General features: G+C 38.0%; 1 protein-coding gene across 4 annotated transcripts in view; it reads right to left on the bottom strand.

The window, feature by feature from the left end:
- Positions 1 to 19,404, bottom strand: part of mcc.S (mutated in colorectal cancers S homeolog) — a 173,690-nt gene that overhangs the window by 46,025 nt on the left and 108,261 nt on the right. For all 4 annotated transcript variants that reach the window (XM_018244312.2, XM_018244313.2, XM_018244314.2 and 1 more), the window contains 3 exons: positions 14,805 to 14,947; positions 11,630 to 11,793; positions 7,536 to 7,742 (listed from right to left, as the gene is read on the bottom strand). In XM_018244312.2, coding sequence (XP_018099801.1) covers positions 7,536 to 7,742; positions 11,630 to 11,793; positions 14,805 to 14,947 — 514 coding nt within the window. The remainder of the gene's footprint in view (positions 1 to 7,535; positions 7,743 to 11,629; positions 11,794 to 14,804; positions 14,948 to 19,404) is intronic.

The following is a 19,404-nucleotide window of genomic DNA, read 5'->3' as shown; positions in this document are numbered from 1 at the left end:
TTCCCATAAAGTAATAAATCATCCAATGGACAAAGTACTACTAGTGCATATGAATTCCTGAGCTCGATGTTAAATGCACATAGGGTAAATTTTTGGTTTGCTCATGGTATTCACAGTGCAGTCTGGCTAACAACTGAACTTTTCAGTTTATAAATGACCAGTACAGTGTTGCTGGTAGAATGCTTGGGTTTGTAGTTTAAAGCATCCGTAGGGTTGCTGACCTAAAGTAAGCCTTCTCACTAACATGCTTACATAATTCAAACTCAAAAATAATTCTGCAAATGTTACTATGCTCTACCAAGCATTTGGCCAATGTGCATGTATCTACAGCAAGTGATAAGTATACCTATGGGAATAGCAAGGGACACATTTATAGTAGAGAAAAAAATATCTGTCACACTCCAGTCTTCCTTGGAAAGCTACCATCTCCTAACTACAAGAAACTGGCAAAGGGGCATTTCTCCAGTAAATCACAAAACTGTCATTAGTCTCCATCATACAAATAAACTTCCAAACTAAAGGAAACCATTCAGAAAATGAAGCAAGCAGGTCCCAGGCTGAAATGCTATGGCTGCTAAGTCTGGAGGAAGAGACCTCTGCAACTCTGAAAGGTGGTGATTGTTGGAATACACTGTACATGTTTGGCAGCTGCTGAGATGGTCTAGCCAGCCCAGTTTGTGGATGTTATGTAAGGTGATGTTGGCATAGGAATCTAGAAGAAGAGGGGCTGCTAACAGACGTGCATACTGTTCCATCATGACGTCTGTGAAGTGACCTGACACATAATGCAAACAGAACAAGAAACCCTGAATTAGCTGAGTGCAAATCCTCCAAGAACATAAAATGCAGGGGTGCTGTGGCTGGGCTTCTAGGTTTCAATAATCATCAAGTTACCTGTAAGACGTTATAACTGGCTAGTGTTTAGTAGTGGTGTGCGGGTCAGGAAAAACTCAACCCAAACCCAACCTTATTCTGTAAAACTTTAACACGCACCTGACTCTAATTCACAATATGTTGCCATTGTAGGACGGATGTCCAACCTCTACTCACGTCTTCTCACTCTGCATGTGCTTCTGCTTCCGAAACAGGGAATATTCGGGAACAGCGGAGGAGTGTACTTCCCCAGTCTGACCCGCTACCAACCCTAACCAACAATTGCAGGCCAAATTTCAATCCAACCCATTGCAGGGTGCAGGTGAAACTGCAGGTTTCAAGTATCAAATCACTAGTGTGCAGGTTAAAGAACAGTTTGAAGAAAGAGAAGTGGGAACCTAGTTTATCTTAAGGCAAACCAGCACCCAGCAAATAACTTCAAACACAGGCTCCCACTGCAATAATGGAACAACTTTTTTGTAGCAGTTTAATGACTCTTTTCATGACAAAGTTTGGAGAAAAGTTGTTCCTCCCTGAAATGAATCTCGCCCACGACTTTTCACATGATAAACCATGAGACAACTTTTTTTCACTTCACTGAATCTGTCCTATAATATGCAGATTGGACTAATTAGACTAGACTAGACTAATTAGATTATGCAATGATTGTCACTTCTCTATTATTTAGAAAAGGCCAATGGGGTAACCGCAACCCTTCAGTCTGTAAGTACCCTACCCTGCATACTGTTATAGGTGACGAGGGAATGATTGCTAGCTCATATATACTGTTCTTAGCCATATATATATATATATATATATATATATATATATATATATATATATATATATATATATATATATATATGGCTAAGAACAGTGAAATTCGCCTTACAATGTATTGCGGGCCAGGATAATGTAAGTGGAAGGGATCCTATAGAATGTTTTTCTGCAGCTGAATTGCCACATCACTTTATGTTGCCATTCCGGTTTGCGTCTAAGTTGAGCTAACAAAATAAGATATGCAGCAATTGGTTTGATTTGATCTCTGGCCTCTAACGCATTACTAAGATAACCATGAAATTAGGAGGCAGTTTTGGTGCCTTTCCCCATTGATAAAATGCTTTCCCTTCATAATTCCCTTCAATAATTCTTTGCAAAAGAAATGACTCACGGAATTTTTGATTTTCAGGTCTGTTTCCTTTTATTTCAAATTCAATAGAAAGCTGTTGAACAAGACTGGAATATAGGACACTTCTTTCATCTTAGTGTGTTGGCAAACCGTCAGCACACGATAATAATGCCTGCAGGGATGTATAATGGTGAGTATTCTTGTAGCTTTTAGGGCAGGTCCTACATGTGACTCTGCAGGTTTAATTTAACTAACACTCCTGGCAGTGATAAAGGGCAACATATTGGACATGCTGTTTTTACAAACTAAGGTCAGTTCTAAAACACAGGGAATAATGTCTTATCTGGAATTAAACGAAATATGCCACAACACATTACTGTAAAGATCTTTATGCTGTAGGTCTCCTGCCGTATCTAACTAAGAGAGATGGAAAAAAAGACTATACAGCCTGTACTAAATCTAGTGAATGCAATTATATTTATTAGACCGGTTTCAGTTCATTTCAAATCCCATACCAATACAGTTTCCTTCATATTATTTACTATTATCTCCTTTCAATCATCGGGGGTTTGCCAAATGTTATAATCACTTACCTGATACCCCAGGAAGGTGCACCAGTCTAGGGTACTTCTCAGCGAGCAATACTCTCTCAACTTCTTCCTAATTCACATAGTTTCCCATGCTCAGTGGAGTGAAAAACGGAACTTTAACATGCACACTGTGCATGTGTCGGCCCAGGACCGTTGATGAAAGAAGAATCGGAAGAGGTTCGCTCCTTCAAGCACATTTCCCTCTTGCTGCTGATCTTACACTGGAATTCATGGCCATTGCACTCAAAATTCTGCTGCACTTGCAGTGAAAAATGACCCCATAGTAATTTTGTGTTTCAATAGGGAAACCTATTTCTTGGCACACATCTAATTAATTAAATAGTTTCCTTCTGCTTTATGCCTGGTATTTTAGATATACTCCCTGCATTAGTGTCCCATGGGACAAAATCAAATCTAATACTTAATCTGAAATGGCCCACAAACAATTACTACACGACTGCTTGGAATGTTGACATGACAATGAGAGTATAAACATAAATGTGAAACCTCTAATGTAGCTAAAACTAAAAAAAACATTTTAAAAGGTGGTGTAAAATATGTAATTATTATAAAAAGTGTATTTTTTTATGATGGTGTCCCTTTCATTAATTTCTTTCACTCCAGGTGAAAAATACTCTGCCTACCCTAACTGTGACTGGAAAGGCTGCGAGGCGAGATTCAGCTAAAGCAGAAATGGACCCCCGCTGCACATATTAGTGCATATTTCGAACATTTTGAACACCTGCAGCCTTTCTGTATGATTGTACAATTCTACTCAGCATGAAAGACAACATCCTATGAAAACTACAATTCCCAACCTGCACTGCTAATCACATCTGTGCCATTCACCTGAGGGCATTTCATGTCAACAAAAATGAATTGTCAAATGATAATTGTTCTTACAGTATGTTAAGGTGTTTCCCAGCTTAGCTAGTAGGCTCAGAACAGAACAGTTTAGATTTGGGGTGAGGAAAAAGCCACATGAAACAGCAGCAGCAGAAGCTGACAGTGGACTATCTTCCCAAGATGACAAGGAACAAACCGCACTAATTCCAGCCATGGCATTTGCCTAAACTATTAAAAAGCAACAGTGATACTACAAGGAATGCTCTATAAAGTATATAGAATTGCTTTTTATCAGTACATTGATTCAAAAGTAAGACATTGGCTGTGTGATGAGGGCACTGTATTTGCCATTTTTCTGGTCCATAGCACACACTTTTAATAAACCAAACTCTAACTAAAATGTTACCTGTGCTTTAAAGCTTTTGCCTGACAAACTCCTACCTGACAGTAAAATGAAGGCTGAGAGAAGAACACGTTTTGTTCTAAGCAAATGGCAATTCTACTAACTCAACTTTCACTTTTCATAGGTGGAACTTTGTAACACTCTGCTTTGTATATCCAATGTCAAGCCAAAGTTTATACACCAAGATAAGCCTGGTGAAGGGCAGCTATGCTCGAAAAACATGTAAGGGCTGTTTTAAAAGCCCGGGGGCGTGAGTGCTTTTAGCAGGTGTTAAGTACGGGGCCCAGATGCTGGCTGCGCCATTTTCAGACCAATAAATTGCACATGCAAATGGTATGCAAGTTAGGGGCGAGAGAGGGGATGCCTATGTGCCAACCCCACTGAACCCTTTCAAATCTGGGGCAGCCTAACACAGGCCACATTAGATTCAAACAGCAGTGCTCAGGTCTCTATGCTCAAAAACGTTGTTAAGATACCAGAAATTTCTCTGAATATTAATGGTGTTTGAGTTAATGACATGTTTTTGTTAATTCTTTTTGGTCCTTTAAAGGATAAGTAACCTTTAAAATAAGTGAAATCAGGGTCGGACTGGAGCCTTGGGGGCCCACCGAAGCTGCATAATGAAGGGCCCTCCTGGCAGTCCCCGGGGGTCCCCTCTTGATCTCTAAAATCCTGCCGCGATGCAAAAAATGGCACATGTGCATGCGAGAAAAACGATGTGCCGTTTGCACATGCTCAAAAAACACTGCAGCAAAAAAGCTGGTCAGCCAGGGGGAGCAGGTCTGGGCCGGCGGCCCGCTGGCCCAGTCCGACACTCAGTCAAATTGATGACAGTTCTATTCTAAGAACATTTGCAATGTACATTCATTATTTATTTTTTACAAGATATTCTCTAGGAAAAAAATGAGACACAATTCTCAAATCTTTCCTAACCAGAAGAACATTAGACCAGACCTCTTTCTTTCTATTGACTTCTTTCTTGACTAATTGGTGGTTAGAATGGTCAGAAAATGACCAGCAGGTAACTCTGTTGTAACAAAATTCATTCATATTACCATTACATGTATCCCTTAATATCTTGGAGTTAAAAAAAAAAAAAATCAATGTACATTGCAAAAGTGCTTATGGTTTACTGATGCTTTAAAGGAACAGTTCAGTCAAAAAATAAAATGGAATAAATTGAAACACCTTTTATTTCACACAACCAATCATATAAAGTTGGCTAGCCAAATATGTCCTCTGTGGAAAAGCGCAACCCTAGAATCAGTCCCTATGCTGCTATCTCTTTCCTTACTTCTCTGCAACTGGATCCAATCCATTGCGGGCACACGCAGCATATGGGCTGATTCTTGTCCAATCTGACATATGGCTTACATCCGTTCACTCCAGCCTTTATATATTTATACATTTCTGGCTAATTAACTATAGCAAACATATTTTTTAGTCTGCACAGCCTATTTAACCAGTTTCATTTTTAAACTATACATACGATCAGCAGAGTGGATGGTGTATTATGCTTTCTTTGTATTCCCTGCTACACCTTACTCAATGTGAGCTAGTAACCACCAAGCAGGGGACCTACAAGAATTATCAAGAGGGTAGCAAAGCAGAAATCTGTGTCAGGTGTCTTCTCCTAGTGTATTCCACCCATTTACTATCTACTGTACTACCACTATTACCTACCCTATAGTCTGCCATTCCCAATCAGCATGCAAAAGGTATAAAGATTCTAACTAATAATTAAAATCAATTAGAATCAAACGCAACCAGGGACGTAACTACAGAGGAAGCAGACCCTGCAGCTGCAGGATGGCCCAGAGATATAAGGGGCCCCATGAGCCCCTCATTATTAAGCAATCTCAACATTTACTGGTAAAACAGGACAACCTCTGGATAGGTTGGGGGCCGTAAAATTAATTTGCTGTGGGGCCCAGTAAGAACTAGTTACACCACTGTCTGCAACTTACTAAAACTAAAAAAGTGGCATTGCAGCAGACTTTAATCCTAATGACAGGCTGCTTCTGCCTTTTCACCCCACACAAAGCTCTCCCAGCGACATAAGCAGAGCGACAGGGAATAAGACAGAGTCAGGCAGAGAATAGGTGCACATGATACACCGGTGTAGGTTTCACATGACCTGTGCTGCACTTTAGACAAGAACAGCAATCTGTCAGGCTGCCTATAACAAATCAGAACTAGTGTAGCATAATGCAATAAAACATTTTGCATTCAGGCAGCAAATTAACTGATGGCAGCAGCAGAACCATCAATATCACTTGGCAGAGACAGTGCATGTTAGGAGAAGCAGCAGTCCATGTTATGTGCTTTTTTTTAAATGTAGATTTTTGTCTCTATTTCTCAGCAGCTTTGGTAGATAAAGCATCTGTCACTACTTCCCCCAGTTCCCCCTGCACTAATCTCACCAAAACAAAGCTTTCTTAAAGTAACATTGCCATGTTTGTTCAGTTAGCAGGTTCATTCACAGACAGGGGCTGCCCTTGCTGCCAGTAAAACAAGATGGGCCCCTTGAGGGGTGTATTTATGACCTCTCTGGCACAAAGGGACAGAGGTGAAATCCAGTTATGTTTAATTGCTCTGAAATGCTTGAGCTTCCCTGCAACAGCAACAGGCTTCCTATTGTCATTCTAAGAGGATACTGGGAGTTGCAAAACTGCAGCCACATACAAAGCAGATCATAGTAAAATATACCCTGACGAATTTGTTTCCCATTGCCGGAATAAACTTCAATTCACTTTAAGTGAGTGTTCGGTAATGAAAGAGGTGAAAAAGGACCATTAAACTCTGCTGGCTGCTTTCAGAGGAAAAGTCTCTGCATGCATCTAACGCCTGATAATTAAAAAAAATTGTTCAGTTCTAGAGATAACTTCTCCTTTATTTATATATATATATATATATATATATATATATATATATATATATATATATATATATACACATATATATATATATATATATACATACACACACAGGTATGCTCGGGACCTGGGATTTTCCAGATACCGGATCTTTCCGAAATTTCATACCTTAAAAACCCAAAAAAATACCATAAACCCAATAAGCTGATTTTGCTTCCAATAAGGATTAATAATATCTTAGTTTGGATCAAGTACAAAGAACTGTTTTATTATTACAAAGAAAAAGGAAATCATAAAAATTTGGATTATTTGGATTAAATGGAGCCTAAGGGACAGCCTTTCCCTAATTCACAGATTTCTGGATAACGGTTTTGGGATAACGGATCCCATATCTGTGTATATATACACACACACACACACACACACGGTTATGGGTGTTTAATTATATGTGTGTGTGTATATATATATATATATATATATATATATATTTATATATATATATTTCATCGGATAGAAACCGCACTCACAAAGTAAGTAAGTATTTTTTAAAAATTTTTAATTTATTATCATATTGGCGGATGACGTTTCTCAAAGACTAGGCCAAAACGTCAGCCACCAATATGATAATAAATTAAATTTAAACACCCATGACAGTATATGCAGTAAGTCTGAAAAACAAATAATGTTGTAGAAAGATATGAATATATATATACACTACTGATCCACAATATTACCATAGGTGTCATAACTATCTACAGAAACAAACATGCCATGGATCACATTAACTATTCATAAGGATAAGTGGACTTTGGCTTTACCCTTCTACGTAGCCTATCCCTCTCTTCCCGAATAGCATTCATCGTAGCTTTGGTCCTGTTGAGCTCTTCCTCTTTGCTGCACAGCATTGCAGTGAGGCTCTCATTCTCTTCTCGGAGGCCTGCCAGCTCTTTTTCCCAACGTGATCTTTCCTCTGTAAGGTTAGGGTACAAATCCCGTCCCAGAACCCCTTCTATCTCTTCTACTGTCTGCAAAAAACATTAATACTGTAAACAGGAAATGCATTGGAAACTTTAGAATGTTATAAAATATATGCAAAAACAAATAATGATTTGGAAAAGTATTGATTATGGTTTCAAAACCTGGGAATTGTAAACAAAGCAAAACAGTAATTAACCAGATGATAAGCTGGACTGACTACAAACTAAGGGCAAAGACACACTCAGATTCGGAGAGATTTAGTTGCCCAGCGACAAATCTCTTCTTCGGGGCGACTAATCTCCCCAAACTGCCTCCCACCGGCTAGAATGTAAATCGCAGACGAGATGCCAATTGGTGCTCTTCGTTTTCCGAAGTCGGCGGAAGTTGCCTCACGAGGAAACTTCGGACGACTTCGGAAAACAAATCAATCCAAGTGCCATCCAGCTGGGGATTTAGATTCTAGCCAGCAGAAATCATTTCGGGGAGATTAGTCGCCCTGAAGAAGAGGCGGTTTATCACCGGGCGACTAAATCTCTCCGAATCTGAGCGTGTGTCTCTGCCCTAAAAGTATTTCTTCCTTCTTAACCCTCAAGGAAGCACAGATTGCCCAGAGAAGTCTACTCCTACTCTGCTCCATCTTTTTTACTATAGTACAGGCACACAAATTCCTCTTGCAGGGTCAAATAGAAACCTACAAATTTTATTAGCTCCTGCACACTTTATTAGCTAAGTGCAAAGAAAGCACATCTGAAAAAGTGGTCTTTCCCAGAAAGCTTGTGTGTTTTTCCATGCAATCAGCCAATAAAATATATAAGCCTCTGTTTGGACCAACAAGAAGAACTATTGTGTCTGCCAATTTTCTGCCCTAATTTTGACACATCAGTAAGGCAGCTTCATCTGTCTTAATGTGTCTCATCAGGGTATGGAGGACAGGCTAATATTAGCAACACTAAACTGAGTCCATACATAGCTACAGCAATTATAAAACTAAGACATAAACATCGACTTAAAAGTAAACATACAATTATTGTCACTATGTCTCATCGATTACTGGTACCAGAGACCTTGGGAGAAAAACTCATACAACTTGCACATGAGAGTCATCAAGGAATTGTACGTACAAAACAAAGACTACGAGAACTATACTGGTGGCGAGCAATGGATGCTGATGTGGTAACTGCCATTCATTCTTGTGTTACTTGTCAGAATCATGACAAAACAGCTATCACACATACACCACCACTTCAGCCAGTACCATTCCCTGATTCAGCATGGGAAAAACTTGCTATTGATATTGTCGGTCCTTTTACAGATGCTCCTATAGACTGTAGATTTGCTATAACCTTAATAGACTATTACAGTAAATTGCCTGAAATTGCATTTGTTTCTCATATAACATCAGCTACAGTAATAACATTTCTGTCTACAGTCTTCAGCAGAGAAGGTAATCCATAGGAGTTAATATCAGACAACGGACCACAGTTTGTCTCATATGAGTTTGAATCCTTTTTGAGAGAGAGGAATATTGTGCATAGGAAATCTTCAGTGTATTACCCACAAGCAACTGGAGAAATCGAGCAATTCAACAGAGGTTTGAAAGAAGCACTACAGACAGCAAATCTTACTGAGAAATCTTGGAAAGTATTTACAACAGAGTTCCTAAATAACTACAGAGCAACGTGCCATGCAACAAACCAATCATCTCCTGCTGAATTATTACATGGCAGACAGATGCGCACATGTTGCAGACATCAGTTACAGCGCAGTTACATGTTACATGCAGTTACATGTTGCAGACATCAAACTTCCACAAAATACTGTGCCTACAAAATCATCTACTGCTGAAATTGTGAAACGTCAACAAGCCAAATGCAAGGCTTATACTGACAGAAAACGTGGTGCAAGAGAAGTGCACTTTCAGCCTGGATCTTTAGTCAGAATTAAGAAACCAGGAATACTGAAACAAGGACAATCTAAATTTACTACACCACTTGAAGTGAGATGCCAGTGAGGACCATACACATATGACCTGTCTGATGGACGCATATGTAATGCAAGCCGTCTTGCTCCTGTTAGATATGACTTTAGAGAAGCTCCATTTGATGAAGGACATTTTCCTACTCCTGATGTCAACTGCAATAGGCCTGAAGAAAGTGAACCTATAAGGCGTACTGAGAGAATCAGAAAACTGCCTGCATGGACCCAGGACTATGTGATGTGAATAATGTATATTATTGCTTTAAGATGGATTGTTGTTGTTTATTACATTTGCCCAAATGCTTTGCTTCTATAGGAGGAATATGTGGTGTTTATACAAATGGCCTGCGGGTGTCACTGTGCACAGGACTTGTACTGTGCATACACAGGACTTTCTGTACAGCTTGAAAGGGAAAGTGAAAGCTTACTGTTGTGTAATGCCTGCATGTGTCTCTGCTAATAAAGCACTGTTATACTCTACTCATCCTCGGCTAACCAAAACATAGCATATGTCTAGTCATTTAAAGGGATGGTAACACTGAAAGAATGAAATGTACTACATAACTTTGCATATAACCTTTGCTTTTGCATAATTTATAATAAAAAAAAAGATATATTTGTACTTAAAACAAAAACTTTTTGGAAAGCTTTTTGGCTAAAGTAATGAATTTGCATTGTCTATAATTCAACTGAAAACAATAGGCCTGAGAGAGAGAAAGGACAGCTGTACAAGCAACAGAATAAAACGGCCGCCTGCCATCCAAGAAGATATACAAACTGCAATAAAACTGAACTTTTATTTTAAAAAAAATTGCTTATATGTTAAGTAATATACTTAAATTGTTTGGGTTGTTAACAGACCATTATAAGACAGTTCACACTTTACTAGTCTGTATATGGGTATGTGTTCAATTCATATACAGGTATGGGACCTGTTATCCAGAATGCTCAGGACCTGTGGTTTTCCTGAAAACAGGTCATTCCTTAATTTCGATCTTTACACCTTAAAGGGCAGATTTATCAAGGTTCGAAGTGAAAATTCAAATTTCTAATTCGAATTTCTAATTTTGAAATTTGAATTTTCGAGTTATTTTGTGGAATTTGACTAGGGAATATTAAAATTTAGATTCGAGTTTTTAAAAAATTAGATTTTCAAAATTTATTGAATTTGATTCGAATTCGATTAGAGTTTGCAGGTTGATCCTATTCACTGGAGTTTGAAAAATTCGATTGTTTGAAAATTTAAATATTTTATTCGAATTTCGAGTTCATGTGAGTTTACAGTTAAAATTCGATTAGAGTTTTTAAAAAAAATTCGATTTCGATTTTAAAAATGTATCATGTACTGGCCATTTGAGAATTAGAGTTTGAATATTCGCCACCATAAACCTGCTGTTTGCTGTTTTAGCTTATCGGGGATGTCCTGGGACCAATTTAGAGTTGTTTGCAGCCTTCCTGAAAATTTCGTTATTTTCACAGAAAAAAACTCTAATCGAATTTCATTCAAGTTTGTGGGTTGATCCCATTCACCAGAGAAAAATTTTGATTGGTCTTTTTTTATTCGAATTTCGAGTTCATGGGAGTTTTTACAAACTCACCATGAACTCTAAATTCGACCCTTCATAAATCTGCCCCTAAGTCTACTAGAAAATCATGTAAACAGTAAATAACCACAATAGGCTGGATTTGCTTCCAATAAGGATTAATTATATCTTAGTTGGGATCAAGTACAAGGTACTGTTTTATTACAGAAAAAAAGGAAATCATTTTAAACATTTTGGATTATTTGGATACAATAGACTCTATGGGACAAGGCCTTTTCGTAATTCTGAGCTTTCTGGATAACGGGTTTCTGGATAAAGGATCCCGTACCTGTACAATGAGTTGTTTGCATGTGATATTGTACGTTTTTCAGAGGGCTCGTAGTTGCTAAAAGAAAAGGTGAGCTGCTTGTCACCTTGATGGCCAGGTCACAGTGTTCGCTGGTAGTGGTGAGCTGTTCAATGTGTCGGTCCACATCTACGACAGACAAGTTGCAGCTACTCTTCTTTCTTCCACATATGGCTTTCTCTAGGCCTGTTAGCACCCGCTGGAGCTCAGAGTTCAGGTCACTGCAGGTTTCTGAAAGAGAGAAAAAAGCATACTGAACATGTTTTCCAACATCATAGGAGAATAGAGCTTCAGATATTAAAGTCAAGGAGAGCATTGTTTGGTTTTACATTACTTCCAAGCAGCTTGCTTAGTTCTGAAAATATAACATGACATTTCTCTACCGAAGAATATGAGGCAGATTCACAAAAGGGTGAAGTGGCCATTGCTAGCGGCAATTTGCCAGAAATCCTATCTGCAGGGACATCGCCAAACAGGCGTAGAGGACAATTCGCTAGCGAACAAGACCATCGCTAGCATTCGTTTGCAGTCAACTTTTTGCTCTACTTCACCACCTCAGATCCAGGCGAACTGATAAAACGAAGCTACAACTTCCTCAATCTTATGTCAGTGACATCATATCCGGTAAGCCAAAAATCCATTAAAGTAGTAAAAAACACTGGCAACTTTAAAGTGGGATTGCCTTCAAAAGTCCAAACTATAAAAGATTTATGTGTGAGGAATTTTTTAAACTAATTTAAGGGGCATGCCACATTTATATAAGGATGGGCTCATGTCTAGGGCATTAGAGGATCTCTTCTGTCTTTATTATGGCTCATTGGACATGTGTTTGAAAAAGTGGCCACTTCAAGCATTTGCATCAACATTACTAATAAAGACGTCCATACGACTTTCAGGTATCCGCCCTATTCAAATTAACTTAAGCGCAAGAGTGCTAGCAAAGTTTCGATAGGCAGAAATTAACGCAAGCGAAACTTTGCTATGACACTCGCACTGCCGAAGTAACGCTAACGAAAATTCGCCAGCATTCAGCTGCTGAGATGTAACTTTGCATTTTAGTGAATTAGCTTAGTGGTAACGAATTTGTGACTGGCGAAGTGGCGCGGACTGTGTCGAATCGGCCGCTGCCGAAAATGTACCCTTTAGTGAATTTGCCCCATAGTCTTTGACAAGGGACAAGAAGGTTAGTTAAAAGGAGTGTCTATGGCTGGTTGTCAGGTAAATTTCAGCAGATCACTTCAAAAAGCCAAAAAAATGCTTACATTTCTGTTTTTTTACTCTTTGCAACAACGCTGCTGGCAAATCCTAAGGCTAAAACAGTAACTTTTTGCCCGTATGTTTAGAAAGATACATAAATGTGAGATGATGAACTCATAGGTGTCTACACTAACTCTCCCTGCATTTCAAGGGGCACTATAGCCCACTGTTTAACAATGCTTATTTCCATCATAGTTTTGTTATTTCTTGAGCTAAACTGGGCAAACAGGGAAACTGAAGCTACTTCGTGTTTGGTCCTTGGAAGGGAATAGATTGCTAGTGTAATTCCCCTGCATAATGGACTCCTGCTAACAAAAACAGCCACAACAAAGAAGGGAGGAGGATTGTATACTGGTAATCTTATAGATGAACAGCTCATGAGACCAGGGTTTAATAATTCTCCTCTACATTCTACAGTCTTCATAATACACATGCATGTCAAATTAGACTAAAGCTTTTTCATTACCATGAGAAATGATGAAGCCTTCTGCCTGCAGATGTACTTGAACTTCCACCCACATTAATTGAATGCAAAGAGCAGCAAGTATAATTTCTCTATCCTTCCGAGCATGCATGTCTTTTGAAATATATTCATTGGTATAACACTGGATAATAAAATTATTTTACATCTTTCTCTTTGAAGTTAATTAATTAACATTGTGAACTCTACAATTAAGCTAATTGGTCATCCCAAAGCTGTCACACTGTCTTTGCTATGTAATGTAGTGGTGCAGCAGCACAATATAGAAAGTGACAGGATCAGATAGCACTGCATTTTCTGGTGAAACCTTTGCCCTGTCACAATGACGGCAAGCAACATGGTCACTTTGATAAGTCATCTAAGCAAAACCTACTTTCCCAGTGATACAATATAATGACGATTTCTCTCTGTCTGTGAATGCATCTTTGCATAAAACCTAAACATATATAACTCTGGGTTATATTGTCTGTCCATTTCAGTGTCAGTATTCGTAACTAAAATAATTTTTTCAAAAGAGCAAACAGATTTTCATAATTAATTTTGAAATCTGACATGGGGCTAGACATATTGTCAGTTTCCGAGGTGCCCCCAGTCATGTGACTTGTGCTCTGATAAACTTCAGTCACTCTTTACTGCTGCATTGCAAGTTGGAGTGATATCAGCAGAACAATAGGAAGATAACAGCTCCCTGGTAGATATAAGAACAGCACTCAGTGGTAAAAATCTATGTCCCACTGTGACTCCAGTTACATTGAGTAGGAGAAACAATAGCCTGCCTGAAAGCAGTTCAGGTTGTTCAGATGTCTATATTAGACTTAATGCAATAAAGATGTTGTGGTCAGTGAGCTGGTGACAGTTTGCCCTGCTGGTACATTTTAAATATTGGACTGACCATCGTCTGAGAGAATGTGGCTTTTATGACATAGACAAAAATAAATTGCAATGGATCAAGATTTGATTAATGGTTAGCACTCTATAAAACTGAACTCAGCTTTTTATACTTCCAAGATGAATATTTACTGCATAGACCTTCATGAACAATTTATGAAGATGCATAACATGTTGAGTGGTTAAAAATATAGTGCCTGGGCCTTGGTACAGAGATCTCTGTTAAAGTAAAGTCGCTTTTGTTTAGTCTTTTGATATAAAAGAGCCATGAACGTCCAGTAACATACATCCTTATAAATGGTGCTTAGTGATGTAATCAGTTCTAATCTGTGCTTAGTGATTCCTAATTTGTATCACATGACTCACTGAAACGTGTATAGTATACAAATAATGTTCCTTTTGTTGTATATCATTCTTGCATCCTCCTTCACAAAATTGCTTGTCGATTTTATTATCCTAGTTTTATCTGTAAAGTGTTCTTTAGATTAAGTACTATAGAAGAATTCAGTGATTTAAGTAAAGAACACTTTTCACAGCTTCTATGTTGGATATATACAAAATCAGAAAGGACATTTTCATGTTTGTATGATATAGATACTTAAAAGTAAATGCTTACCCATATCTACAGTAACCATAGTGGACTGATTTTCTAGAACTGACACAGAGGTTTGGTCTTGGTCCATACTGCGTGAGTCGTCATTGGTTTCAATTTGGCTGTGACTGTGTTCTGACCGTAGCTCTGAATATTCATCCTCCTCCCTGCAACACATCAAAGAAAAAGTTTTCTGAGCAGAAGAAGTGATTAACAGTGCCAACTGAATATACAGCCCCAGGCCATAATTTAAAGGCCTTCACCACCAAAAAAAGAGATTGCGTGTGTGTGTGGGGGGGGGGGAGGTTGCACGATGGAGGCCCACTAAAAGGATCAGCAATATTGCACAGTCATGCAGCTAACCCTATCTAGCTCGGCTCTATGGCCCTACAAAACAGACAAGAGATTGGTGCCCAGTTACTTTGGTTACTGTGTGTTATCAATGAGCATATTTAAATATATTTACTATGAAGAACACTGCTTGTATGTGACTAGCACGCATAATATCCCAGAAGGAATGTGGGTTGAATATAATCTGAAGCTGATATTAACTCCAATTAAAGTGGGAAAAAAACCTCAGATATAACGAGAAAGAGAGAGTGTAAGAAATGAAATAGAAACCCCTGCATTACCAAATATGTCTCAATGTCACATATAGAACACATGGGGTCTATTTATCATACTGTGTAAAAAGTGGAGTAAGGGTAAGACTTCATGGTGCGCGTGGACCCGACACGTCGTAATGCGACTAAACGCATGCGATGTGTCGGATGTTTTACAGATAGCGGAAGTGAAGGAGAAATCACAGGAAACAACTACATTCATCCGACTATCCGATGAAAATGCAGTTTTTCATCCGCAGCAATTTCTCGTTCACTTCCGTTTTCTGTAAAACATCCGAGACGTCGCATTGACGTGTCGGGTCCATGCGCACCATGAAATCCTACCCTAAAACATTACCGGTGATGTTGCTCATTTCAGCAAATCAGATCTTTATTTTGTTATCCAACTGTTGAAATTGAATTGCTAATTTGCTGCTATGGGCTACATCAACAGTAACGTTTTACTCCAATTTTTACACAGCATGATAAAGAGACCCCTAATAACAATCACCAATCTATTGGATACACTAACAGGAAGATCAGTATATACAGACATCATTATGCCCATATAACATATTTTCATAATTAATCATTATGTCTTACACAGTCTAACAAGGAAATAGCAATAAGTGACTGCAATAAAATATATATTAACATCTAACTGATTTATTGGTTCTTTAAAACATCTTGTGCTGTTGGCACTACATTTAGGAGGTTTTTCTGAAAACTACTCCGACCAAATCCGCACTGACTTTCCCCCCTATTTATCAATAAATTTTCACAAATCTTTCTTGTGCAGAAAAAGTCACAATAAAATCGTGAAAAGATCCGAATCCTAAAATATTTTTGGATTTTGCACTCAAAACCTACGAATTTAGAGTAAAATTGCCCGAAAGTTATGATTTTTTTGGAAACTCAGCGCAAAATCTTTCAACTGTTATGGGGACATCTGCCATTGACTTTTACATGTTCTTGGCAGGTCTGAGTTGTAGTACTTTTTTTATTGGACTTAAAACACCGTGGGACGCTAACAAATCATGAATACATTTTTTTTTTCCTCCAAAATTTTTTTATTTTCCCTTTAAAAGTACGACCAGAAAAATTCAGAGCTTAATAAAAAAAAACCTTCACACCCAAACAAAATCCAGTGCATATGAAAAGAGAACATTCTGTGGGGTGTTCTAGGTTCACATTATTTTAAGTGTACACAAGGTGTAAAAAAAGTGCATACAGCCAAAAAACTATTTAGAAAGGACATTAATACAACCTTGTCTGTAGTGCATCAGTGAAAAAATATAAAGCATATGATGCTGCTGCCTATTAAAATAAACTATAACAAGAGAGTTATGGGAGAACTGGTAGATTTACAAAGACGTTTAAAGGTCAATCAGATTATATTTCCAAACAAAACAGAGAAATCCTATAATACATAATTAAATGGATTCCACATTTAAGCAAATGCAGAGACGCCTGCTCATCTAGAAGAAATACAGCACAATATTCCTTTAGCAGAAATGTTGAATGTTTTCTAAAAACATTTGGAAGGGATTTACAGTAAATACATTATTACATAGCCCCAAATGTTAGTAAATTGTGCTCCACTAACGAAAGTTAGCCATGTTTTTTTCACTAACATTCACTGCAACTGGAACAACTGTAGAAATATTGTCACAATGTGCTCCCAACATTTGCCATAACAAGGTAAAAAAAACAGGAAAAGGAGGTGTAAATATGTAAAGTACAGTGTTCACAAGTTTCTTTCTAGGTTTTAGCTTCTATCAGAATTACCAGATGTTTGTTCATGCCATTAAACACTTTGGCTGTAGAAACATACTAAATTGTTAATGGCCAAACAATATGTCTTTCTTTCAAATAGAACATGGCGGTGTATATGTGTAACAGTGTATATAGTGGCTCTGTTCAATTTATTTATTGTCTGGCATAGGCACATTAAGCTTAAAGTGGTTGTTCACCTTCCAACTACTGTTTTCAGATTGTTCCCCATAAACAAAGAGTTTTTCAATTGCTTTCCGTATTTTATTTCTTACCGTTTTTACCAAAATGTAAGTTTAAAGGAGACATATTATGCAAAAAAAACAAGAATGTACCAGTGCATTAAATTATTTTAAATATAGAAGGAATGTGCTTTAAAAAGTTGTGTTTCTGGTTACTTTATTGTAAATGTCTTCAAAATCCCTACTAGTCCTGCCCATCTGTTCCTCATGGTGCTGCCTCCTTTCCCAGGCTGTGCAGGGTTAGCAGGCGGCACTCAGCAAGCTGCACTGTAGGATAGGAACCAATCAACAGTCAGCAGGACCTGATAGTAACTGAAGCCTGTCTTTACGCATGTGATTGCAGGGCTGCGACTGGCTGTCCAACTCCTACTGTGCTTCTGGCAGGGATCATTAGGACACGCCCACCCCTTATTTGAAACACAGACAAGGACCTCCAATAAAGGGTACATTTTTAAAGATAATTATAGTTTTTAGCCCAATGTGAAGCCAACACCATATATTTTTTATAATTGCCTACAAGAGTAGGCTTTTTTTGTTTATCCTTTATGTCTCCTTTAAAGTTTAATGTTCATGTCTCTGGTGTTTCAGTCTAGCAGCTCAGTGATCCAGGAGCATCCGAACTGTTACAATTTGCTACATTTATTTGATACGTTTATTTGATACATTTCTCAGCAGTATCTGTGGAATATTAGCAACTATTGTATCAACTTTTAATGAAACTCAGGGATTCTGCTCAGAAGGGACAAAGATAACCAATGTATCAACTAAATGTATCAATTTAAAGTTAAAGAGTTGGCGACCCCCCCCCCCCCCAGAGCTGCTTTAAGAAAGTGAAACATGAAATTTTACACACTTTACACTAGAAAATAGAAAGTAATTAGAAAAAGGATTTACTTCTGGTTAACTATCTGAAACCAACTGAATGGAAAAAAAAGTGTTTGAAGGTGAACAACCACTTTTAATGTTTTTTGCAAATGTAAATATGCCGGAACTGACTTCCCCTAATATGATCTGATTCTTTATAACCCTGTAATGTATGAATTTAGTCTGATGGTTCACATAGAGACATGACACAAGCTTCCTCATGGGACTCTAAACTCTATGGTGTAGTGTTATATGTTTAAATTACACTGTTGACACTGCAGATAATTCACTGTTCCAAAAGGTGTTACTGATCATACCTCAAAAAGGGAAATGGGGAAAAAACAAGTTAAAATATATAGTGTAGCTTTCTTTGTTAAATTCAAAAATCAGTGTAATTGGATTCACTCTTATCAGTGTTATAATTCCCAATATAACCTTAAAGGGATCCTGTCATCGGAAAACATGTTTTTTTCAAAACGCAATAGTTAAAAGAGCTATTCCAGCAGAATTCTGCACTGAAATCCATTTCTCAAAAGAGCAAATACATTTTTTTATATTCAATTTTGAAATCTGACATGGGGCTAGACATTTTGTCAATTTCCCAGCTGCCCCTGGTCATGTGACTTGTGCCAGCACTTTAGAAGAGAAATGCTTTCTGGCAGGCTGCTGTTTTTCCTTCTCAATGTAACTGAATGTGTCTTAGTGGGACATGGGTTTTTACTATTGCGTGTTGTTCTTAGATCTACCAGGCACCTGCTATCTTGTGTTAGGGAGCTGCTATCTGGTTACCTTCCCATTGTTCTTTTGTTTGGCTGCTGGGAGGGGGGTGATATCACTCCAACTTGCAGTACAGCAGTAAAGAGTGATTGAAGTTTATCAGAGCACAAGTCACATGACATGGGGCAGCTGGGAAATTGACAAAATGTCTAGCCCCATGTCAGATTTCAAAATTGAATATAAAAAAATCAGTTTCCTCTTTTGAGAAATGGATTTCAGTGCATAATTCTGCTGGAGCAGCACTATTAACTGATTCATTTTGAAAAAAATGTTTTTTCCCATGACAGTATCCATTTAATGTGCAGGTGAATCAATTCAAACATACACATATAGCATCAAATATAGTGAGCCGTGTTTTAGAAAAGG

The sequence above is a fragment of the Xenopus laevis genome, chromosome 1S, assembly GCF_017654675.1.
Source record: "Xenopus laevis strain J_2021 chromosome 1S, Xenopus_laevis_v10.1, whole genome shotgun sequence".
Classification (NCBI taxonomy): domain Eukaryota; kingdom Metazoa; phylum Chordata; class Amphibia; order Anura; family Pipidae; genus Xenopus; species Xenopus laevis.
The sequence above is the reverse complement of the archived record's forward strand: the minus strand, read 5'-3'. Positions and strand labels throughout refer to the sequence as shown.